The sequence below is a fragment of the Drosophila bipectinata genome, chromosome 3R, assembly GCF_030179905.1.
Source record: "Drosophila bipectinata strain 14024-0381.07 chromosome 3R, DbipHiC1v2, whole genome shotgun sequence".
Lineage (NCBI taxonomy): Eukaryota > Metazoa > Arthropoda > Insecta > Diptera > Drosophilidae > Drosophila > Drosophila bipectinata.
Window position 1 is genome coordinate 9,218,222 of NC_091739.1, and position 10,588 is coordinate 9,228,809.

Consider the following 10,588-nt stretch of genomic DNA (forward strand, 5'->3'; position numbering starts at 1 on the left):
GTGATTTGTCAGAACAAGCTATACACCCGAAACCTTGATGACCCCAGACTATTTAAAACGTAGCTAATCTTAAGTGTTATAAGTGGCGTCTAGTTAATCGGAGCTGCGACTTATTCCCCCACTGTTGAGGTTCTCTGAAAAATCCCGCATACATTAATCGTTTGAATTCTAGCTGAATCTGCTTCATTTTTTTGTGGTTGTGGTTGTTTTTTTTCTCTATCAGTTATGGGTCAAGTTTGAAGCGGATTTCCTCAGTGGGTGAAACGCAATTATTATTATATATCTGGGTAGTAATATTAAGTTACCTTCACCTAGTATTATCATTGTTTACCAGGATATGCGTAGTATTCTAAGTAAGATCGTAATTTATTATTTTAATTTCAAGCCAAAACTTGTGATAGGTTAGTTCTTATGCTTGATAATGAGTAATCGTTCAACTTGTAGTCTATTTAATTATATTAATATAGAGTTTCCCCAAGCAGTGGTCAAGAATTTCTCTTTTTTCCCTCATTTCATTGAATAAAGATAATATTATTTGAGATAAAATAGACTTTTAGTCGTAAGTTTCTTGAGCGCTTTAATTCAATGAGTTTAAGCTTCGCCAAACATGTTTTCCAAAATAAACTCCATTCTTCATTCACTAATGTATAGTACTTGTGAGAGCCAAGTTAGCATGATGCAATGGATTAGTTAGATTGCACTTGACTTGCAATGCCCCCAAATAAGCCTCAACTTGACTCGACTCGAACTGGGTTGTTGTTAAATTACCAGGCCAGAGCCGACTTAAGACCTTCTATCCGAGCATACATATATAATTGGGGGTTAGCTGAGTTCTGTACTCTCTGTGCTTTAGAGAGCAACCATGCCTAATATTTACGACTATCAGTGTTTAAAGCGCAGCTGCCTGAAAGTAGGCAATGTAACGTTTTGAAAAAGCCGGTTCACACGAAACCAACGAACCAAATAGCAGACTGGTCTGCTAACCAAACTCAAATTAAATGCAGGGGCTAATAAAAAACGCACACTCTCACACTGGCCGAGTGTTAAAATTAAATGAAAATAAATTCAGCTACAGAATTGAAAGTCAGCAGGATCGGCGGGTAGTGGGGCCCGAGGATTTCGGGTCCTGCCTACATGACACTAAATAAACAGCCAGTTGTTACTTACTCAACAACGAAGCCAAACAAATAGCAAAAACACCAAAACCAATACGAAAGCAAACAGCACACGCAGAGAGCGACGGCCGAGCAAAACGAAGTAAATGGTTAGTTCTGTGACATTTCTAAATTGAAAAACTACAAATGACTGACAAAAGATTAGGGCGAGGGCGCACGTAGTTCGCAGGCAACAGCTGGGCCCTGGCATTCGCCGTAAATCCCAATCCTGAGCCCAATTCCTGGCAAAGCGCTCGACTTTGTTCGAGGAGTGGATTCCCAGCTCCTGGCCAGGACCACATATAAAAAATATAGAAAAAATGGGGAAGAACAGCAGCAAGGAGGAGAAAAATTGGCGTTAGCACAATTCTCCTTTAAAAGGCTTCCGCAAATATACAGAAAAAAGCCAACAAACCTGGAAACACATTTTGTGGCTGTTACTGTTGATTTCTTTCAAGTGTGTGAGGCTTTGAGCAGCCGTTCGAGTATATTTGAATAAGACAACAGTTGAAGTGAAGGCCCAATCAAGGCCGGAAGGATAAAAATGGTAAGAAATGGAAAGTTGAGAGAAAAGCCATGAAAGGCAAGGCCAGGGCTCTGGATTCCGAATTTAGGTTTATTTATTGACTCGAAAATATAAGAAATATGTAGAGTTTAACAAGAAATACCAGATACAATTGAAACGACTATCTAAAATAACTCTTTTTAATTAAATTATTTTATTAAACTTACAGGTTTTATAGATAAACTGAAGTAAAGAATGTTTTAAACTCTTTTCCCCTGTTGACTCACCTTTGAACTTGCACTCCTCCAGCCGCTCGTCACTATGATCCGGGCAATCGGAGTCGCCGTCGCACAGAAACCGTATGGGAATACACACGCCAGGAGAGCACTGAAACTGCTTTTCATCGCACTCCGTCGACAGGCTGTGAGCTGCAAAATCAAATGCATATTAATTAATTAAGTTGGAATCCTCGGGTTAGCCGCAGACTATAATTAAACATGAACAGGAGACGACCGGACGGCCGGCCCCCTGGGATCGGAGGGGCCGCCTAATAAAATTCATAACTAAAATTTAAGTTGAAAACTTTGGCTCGTTAAGCACACACTGAGAAAGTGAGACGTAGTGGTGTGGAGGGGTGGTGAAGGCGTCTGTTGACAAGCCTCAAAACCCTTTTTAATGAAAGCCGAGTCTTGACAATAAACAAAAACTTGTAAATAATGAAATCCAGCAGAGGGAAGGGCCTTACACATGTACGTATTAGAGCTCAGTGGTGTGTGTCTGTGGGTGGGTTGTTGTTGTGGTGGACCGCAAAAGGACCCAAATGAAAGGATGAAAGTTTTGGGGAAATTAATAAGCAAAGTATTTGATGGCAGCCAGTCAGGGGGTAGGTTCCTGGATGGCTTCATCAATCGTTTTACGGCCAACTTGACATTTAACACCACTGCTTTAATCTGTCTTTCATTTTCTTTGGCTCTCGATTAGCATATGTATGTACGTTGTATGTGTTCTATGGTATGCTAAAGCAAACTGATTCTGGTTAATGTGGCGCGATTATGCTTAGAGGGTCTTGATACATGTGTGTGTTTGTGTGTGAGAGTGGAGTCTATCCGTGCGTCATTTACCGTTTAATTGTGCGCATTTAACACAAATTGACAATTGCTTAGGCACCGTCAGTGTCACGCACGAGCTCGCCTACAAAGCCAAAGCGCACGCACACTGACGAGCTCACCCTAGAGTGGACTTTTCTACATGATCTATTTCCTATATAATTTTTACAGAAAAGAGTTTTTATCGTATTTTCAGACTCTATCAGACAACTAACCCCTATAGACTTTTTATTATTCTAGAAAATATTTACAGTCCATAAATTATATGACATTGAAAAAATCCAACTATTACCAGCTACTGCTAATAATCTTGCCACTTTTTTAAGATTATGCATTATCAAATTACAGGACTTTAACACTCTCTACAATACTTTTTAATCAATTTGTGTATACATTTAGTTTGTAGGCATTAATTAGCTCATGATTATATCACAGCCGTCTTTTTACGACTAAGCTCAATAATTTATTCATGGCCTACGTGTCGTATGATTGATTTTACATTTTGTGCAAAAATTAAGACCTTAAACTTGCATTTACGCGATTAGGTTTCATTTTAGGTCCACCCTCCAGCTTGGTATTTAATTACAAAATCAGACTTGTCATGCACTGCCCTCAACACGCACACAGCCATCCAGCTCAAAATACACACGTGTTCCAGCCCAAGAACCTCGACACAGACACGCATTTGATGGGTTCTTCATTATGGAGGCGGAAAATTCGTTGCATGCAAGGCGATGGAGAATTTCCCGGCTAGTCGTTTGAAATTTTTCGTAGATTGTAATTCTGCTTCTTTGCCGCTTTTGCACTTTACACTTTGTTTATGCATGCATATGTATTTATTTTCCGAAAAATACACACACATATTCGTGAGTCCTTTGCTACTTTTCATTCCAGAGCTGGATGGAAATTTTTTATTAGGCCCCGTAAATTATTAAAAATGTGCACAGGTATTTTGAATTTATGAAAAGAGTTTTGTTCGCTTCTGGCATACAAACGTTCGTTGGCTAAATAGGTGCTCGGGTATGCACTTGTTTGGAGCTCAAATATTGCAATTGCTTTTGTCAGACAGATCTGTATGTAAATGGGTAATGCAATTTGCATTTTAAGTGAGTCGTTTAGTCGCTTAATTGAAATAAATATTAAAAGAAAGTGACCCATCCGATCCATTTGGGAATGTTTAGATTAGTCGAGATATGTATGTAGCAAGCCATCTGAAAGGAAATTTATTCATATGCGTTTCATTTGCATTTCAAAATATGAATTCCAAAGTCGGCAATCGGTTAATGGAAGTGCACAAATTATTATCGTTAGAATGTTGGCTCATAGGGCTCATGGATCATGGGTTAAACAAATGCATTTAACGTAAAACTATAACTAAAGCCCCACGTTTTAGTCTTAAATATTTTTTAGTGATTTCCTCAATACTTCATTGACTTTAAGCAGCTCTGACGCAAGTGAAACAAAGTTTCAACGAAAAGTTATTCATTTTTAAGATGAAATAATACCTGGCTCGAACTTAAATGGAAATGTAGATGAACTTCCAGATAATTACTTGAAGGGTTGCAAAGGAAAAGCAATGTTTATTTCCAACAAACTTGGTTTCGATTACTTCCTTTTACCAGAATATCTAATGTAACCAGTTTTTCTTTGAAATTCAATTTATTGTTCAGTTATTCGCTTATCGTGCTTATCACTTTTCTCTCAGGCACTTCCTCCCATTGCCTCAATCTAGCTATTTAATACAAATTAAATCAGTAGGGCAATAATTTGCTGGGCGGACCGCACAAACCGCAGCAGCACAAACCGGCCGGCCTCCAATTTGATTGACAGAATCACAAAAATGTCTGACCAGAACAGAAGCAGCAGCGTCGGCCAATTAAATGCTTAATGCGAAGTTCATTGAACAGTTTTATTTTACTTTATTTCTCGGTCTCGCTCAGAAATCAATCACAGCATCCTGGCCTATGGGAAGAACTCGCCAGCAGAGGCCCCTTTGGCCGCTCAAGAGTGTTTCACATGAAAATTTCGCACCATTAATTCAATGACAGCCACGAAGGCACGGGAAAAGGAGGCTTGGCCGGGGCCTGGGGGCAGGGCGGTTGGCCAAGAGGGCGAAATAATAAACAGAAATCAGCGCAAAAGTCAATCAGAGTTCAAATCAATATAAATGCTTTATTAATAGCTCGAAAGGTTGTCGATGTTGTTCCTTGCCCTCTGATTTGATTACGCGTGCAATCCTATTAATAGTAGTGATTAATCATTGATTGGCTTATGGTCAACTACACGCCAATAACACTAGACCACTACGTTAGTTAACCAAAACATTTCCAGTTAATGTCGATAAAAAACATTCTCGAACTTTGCACTTATCAGAAGGTGTTGATATTGCCATTTTGATAAGTGTGAGGTTTATGTGTAGTTCATAAAAAAACAAGGTAAGGACGGCTTTGTAAGGTTTCTAGACGATATAATACCCGGTACTCTTCTTGATCACTGAAGTCTAAATAAGTATACCATAGCAAAATAGCTCTAACTTTTAAAGTCTCTAAGTTTAAAGCTCATTCCCCCTTATATCTATTTAATTTCTAAAACAAAACTCTTTGCAACAAATTCCTTGAAGACCTTGTCGGCGTAAATAATAAAATAATCTATTTCTGCCAAGTTAAAAAAAAGCAACCCATGAAAACAAACTATTATCGGTGATAAGGACACTGCGATTTATCAGTGATACGTAATGTTTGCTTACATTTCGAAATAGCTTTGCGGGTTTCTTAGCCAGAATAGGTTCCGACTTAGTCATAAATTGCTTTCAGAAAATCGGGAGATTATTCATATTTCTTATCTGATAAGAAACTAATATAACGTAGTACTTACTACTGGTAAGTGCGTGGCCAGAATTAGCATGAATAGCAAAAACGGATTTCGGCTTGGTCATAAATCGATATTGCGCCCAAGCGGAAGGTAAATAAATTTTTCTTATCGAAGTGGCACTCTAAAAAAATCTTTTCAACAAGGCATAATACGAAATCATATTCGGTTCAGTTGTACTAATATTTTTTCAAGGGGCTTTATCTGGTGTCATGCCACCCAATTTTTATCTAATAATTATAATATTTTTGTGCGATTTTTCCGTTGCTTGGGAGATAACATTTTGTTGATAAAAGGGGTGCTTTTGCAATTAAGATAAAGAAATATCAACAAATTATTGTATAATAATGTGAACACTGCTTTCGGGACACGGATTCCCACAGTTGGGACACGTTGGATATGTTGACGTTAAAACTTCACTTTACGAGAAACTCTTTTGGGGCTAACCATTAAGAGAATCTTGTCAGTGCTCTTAAACTATTTAAAGAGATGAGATCTTGTTGTGTTTGCCGCTTAATGGGAAAAAAGGTGGCCTGATCGCTAACGTCATACTTTAAGCAACAAACGGCTAAAAAACAATAACAATTACTCATATGTACAAACAACTGTTTGGCAATGCTGTATGGGCGGCATTAATCGAATTAAAAGTGACTCAGTGCTAATAATGAATGATGAGCCCTGTGTCTTAAAAAATGTTCGTCAACGTCATTAGTTGTTTATTGCGATCTAGATCCCTTGGGATTTACCCATGAATTCATTCCAATTCTAGCCGATTTGATAGTTTCCTTTGACACCATCACATCACGCCACCTTCTCGCGCCAACACTGCGTATGCGTAATATTTCAATTGCAAGCCAAAATAGAAAAACCAATTAAAAAAGAGAAATTCTCGGCGCTGTGTGGGAACTGGGAATGGACCGCACATATGTACAAAGTCGAAGGTTAATGGGTTTTGACCATCAAGCTTGTTGGCAGTACCTATTAGACGTGCATTGAGATACAGTTAACAGTATGCGGTTAACAGCTTCCATTTGATTGTGTTTTGCATGTGTCGCTTATGAAATTTGTCACTCGAGCACGAACAATTGCAGTGGTTTGTCAGTATCGCACTTGGTAGGCTTCCTTTTAGACGAAAACCAGTTTTCGGATGACAACAAAAACATGCACATATTTTCGTGTCGTCCCATAATTATACGAAAAGGCAAATGCTTTTGTAATTAAGGCAGCCGGCTAAACTGCAACAGTCGAGATGGCTTCCAGAGACCAACTCTGAGGCAGGGACAAATGGAACCAGAGCACGTGCAAATTCCAGGCATAATTAGCCAAGTTAATTATAAAAGTCCGAGCCAAGCTGGGAGCCGAGTTGCTGGAGCTCCAGGCTCTGTCTCCGTTTTAACAGCCAATGAGCAAACTTGTTTCAATTCGATTTTGAAATAAATCAACACACCAGATACGAGCGTTTAAGGTCCTACTTCCGTCTCTGGGAACGATTGCCTGTCGATGTCGGAGACAGTCATTAAAGCTGTCAAGGACGTGCCCAGAACTGGCTGGCTGGCTGGATGGAGAGTGTAAATTTTAACTGCCTCAGATTTTCATTTTACAACAAGCTCTAAACTTAGTTCGGTGGAAATAATTTTGTCACTGTCTGTCATTTTAAATTGCTTTGACCTATATCCTGGGCTGAAGCCCATCTAACTATTTATTTAAAGACGTGGCTCCACCAATTTCCCTTCCATTAGCCACATTAAAGGCGGCAAAACTGTCAAATATACACCGAAAATGCATTTGTGTGTATTTTAATGGACTGTTTTGATGGAAATAGATAATGCGCTAATGATGCAACGGCTTATACCCAAACATATATACACATACGCGTATGGTAGTTGAGCGTCAGCTATAACTTTAAACTGTGGCTACAATCATGACCCAGCAGTATTCATTTGGCCAAAATCTTTGACATTAAATGTCTGATTTTTTGCCAGCTGAAGGTTTCATTAAGACTTTTGAATGAGGCTTAAGGTCTATCGATTTGTAGTTCCCCTACTTTATTTAAATTTTTTTACCAAAAGGTTGGCAGGTTTTTAATCATTCATCTTCATTAGTAAGGGTTTTTAGATAGCCTTAGAAACAATATATCTTGAGTATTCTTAAGATTTCATCTTTATGCGACACGTGCTGGAGTTGGTTTTCAAGCTCCATCTGACCAATGTGCACTCCAACTCCAAGAATCAGACACTTGTTGCTCTTTTTGTTCTCTTTCTTCTGCCTTCTCTCTTCTCATGACTTCTCTGCACTGCTGAAGACTCCAAGTGGCGCTCCACTCGATTCATGATGAAGCCGGCCGGTACAAAAAATAAGCATAAAACCGAATAATTACTAAAGGGGAAACAAACCAGCATACACAATAAAATAAGATAGTAACATGATTTAAAAAAAAACTCAATTTTTTTACCAAAGTTTTTTTCAAATCTATATTTTTGTTTAATATAAATTATATGTTTTTTTCATACCTAGTTAAAATTGTATAATAGATTTTTTCAGGTGTACTGTAGAGAAAAGTAAAAGGCCCGCTTGCGAGGGGAAACTGAAAGAGGAATGGTAAGGAGTTGGGCCTTGGGGCGGGGTGAGGGCTTAGCTGACTAAAAATCGTATGACGCTGGTATTCCGAGTTGGAAATGGAACTGGAGGAGTTTACTGGCATCGCCAGACGCTCTGGCTTTCGGCTTCCAACAATATTCACATAAATAAAACTTGAGCCCCGTCAGCTCGGAGTCAGTCGGTGCCTTAGTTAAAATCGGAGTCGGGTTTAGTAGAGCTTGGGGCTGGAGTTGGTGGCATGATCGCTAGAAATGCGAGACTAAAATAAACATTGTTGCAACCAAATACTTAGGAAAGATGTACATATATTCGTTCATTTATTCCAAACTCACATTAAAAAATTAATGCTTAGGTTTATAGACCAAGCGTTTTATAGATTTCTTTTTTTAGTTTGGCAGTATACTAATTTTGATGGACTTTTTATTAAACCTACAAAGTATGTATATGGGAACTTGAAACCTTAATTGAATAGAACTTTTATATAAAAGAATCTCGTACTTAATTAGAGACTTACATATATCCAGTGATGTTCCTACTTTTCCCGATACATTCAAGAACTTGAAGGGATTTCCATTTAATACAGAATTTAGCGAGTTTCCAAAGTTTCCCATTCCGATGCCCACTCCTGATCCGATTCCAAATCCGGGATTTAAACTGTTTGCAGCCGCCGGGGCCAGGTGCTTGAGTCTATCCAGCGGAGGGCCCAGAGTGGTGGCTTTCAGCCTTTCCAGCAGTGCAGATCCGCTTAGGTTCTGCATAATTTCGCTGGCACTGGGCGTGGCGGCGGTCACCTGGGCGGCGTTCACCGCCGCTGCATTGCAGAACTTGCTGATGCTCAGGATGCAGGTAATGAAGAGCAGGTGGAACGAGGAGGTGAAGCTAAAGCTGATTAGCTGCTGCACTTTGCTCTGATAATTTGTACTAGAGCTGAAGAAAAACCCATTTGTTTTTGGCGGCGGTTCTATAGTATCGCACTCCTCATCGGATTCTATATGCTCCTCCGAGGCTTGAAAGCGTTCCGTAAACACGGGCAGGCACGCTGTTGCCATTTTAACACTAACTCTGGACACTGAAAAATTATGGTAAGATTTTAAATCACTTTGAGTTCAGTGGGTCAAACACACTTTTCACTCTAATTCATTTTAGCCATAGTATATCTATTTGTATCTGGCCATATTATTCAATAATAAGACCGAGGAAATACACGCAACGTTTGCCAAAAAATTTCACGAATTTTTCGAAAAAAAAGAGAGATGCGGACGGAACAGAATAAGTGGGGTTCGGCAATGTATCGAAAGAGAGTGCCAGGCAAACGCACGATAAAAATGGTGAAAAAGCCACGACTAAAACAAGAAACATCATACGATGTTGCAAATACATGGCAGCGGCATGAAGCAAAAGCATGACGCCTCAAGCAGCAAAGCACACAGAAAAGTGCAAACTAAGGGCGACGACTTTGGTCAAGCGAGGGTTAGTTTTGTTTCTGAATGTTTTCCCCTTGAAGCTGCCGGTTTTAGCTAAGTTTGGGCCAAGTCATGCCGCGTGGGGGCTTTTTCGTAAAATGAATCAGTTACGGTGGTGTACTGTCTTCCAGCTTATCAGCTATGTAAAATGCGATAAGCCAGGTGAGCTTCTGCCCATTAAGCGTGGTAAAAGTCATGCGAGGCACACTCGCTTTCTGACACAATTTTCGAACACAATTGTTTTTTTTTTGGGGTTTTATGTATTTTTTGGCAAAACACATGCGCTACGGAAATTTATGCTGCCGTTTCACATGATGTATTGACGTAACGGATGGTAGGGGCTAAAATAGATGCCTACATTTCTTTCAATTAACACTTTTGGCCTGAAAATGATCGGTATAGGCGGCTGATGCGATGAGCTGGCTTTGAAACTTGGGCTTGAATTTAGTATTTGCTTTGAACTTTTGCTTTCCGAAACTTATTCGCGAGCGAAGAAGAGCGGTTAACGGTAGAATATCGTCCGCGGTATAGCGTGCAAATGGGCGACCCGACGATAAGCGACTGGCCGGCCAATCGGGCTAGCAGTTCACCATTGCCCGAACTCGGGCTCCCATTCGGCAGTACTCGGGGGCCGACGAACCGAAGATCGCCACGCGTCAAGCCCAACTTACCGAACGATCTCACCTGTGCACCGTGGGTTATATGAAGCTTTTTAATCATAAAACTAGAGATTTTAGTACTCTAGTAGTGATATTAAAAAAAACAACTTAAACAAGAGTGTAATTTAAAAATACCATTTATTAGCGTCACTTGAAGAATGTGATTCTAGAAATAATTTTTGAACAATAATTTATTTCACTGAAACTTTAGTGACTAAAGAGATGAGAAATTCCC

At 39.5% G+C, this 10,588-nt stretch overlaps 1 protein-coding gene across 8 annotated transcripts in view; it reads right to left on the reverse strand.

Annotated features, from left to right (window-relative positions):
• The window catches only part of LpR2 (Lipophorin receptor 2), a 30,430-nt gene extending 20,189 nt beyond the window's left edge, over positions 1 to 10,241 (reverse strand). For all 8 annotated transcript variants that reach the window (XR_001773502.3, XR_001773499.3, XR_011443035.1 and 5 more), the window contains exons 1-3: positions 10,053 to 10,241; positions 8,746 to 9,300; positions 1,947 to 2,087 (exon numbers count right to left, since the gene is read on the reverse strand). Coding sequence is in view for 3 of the 8 variants with exons in the window: in XM_017246408.3 (XP_017101897.2) it covers positions 1,947 to 2,087; positions 8,746 to 9,280 (676 nt within the window). In the remaining 5 variants the exon portion in view is untranslated. The remainder of the gene's footprint in view (positions 1 to 1,946; positions 2,088 to 8,745; positions 9,301 to 10,052) is intronic.
• Positions 10,242 to 10,588: the final 347 nt, after the last annotated feature.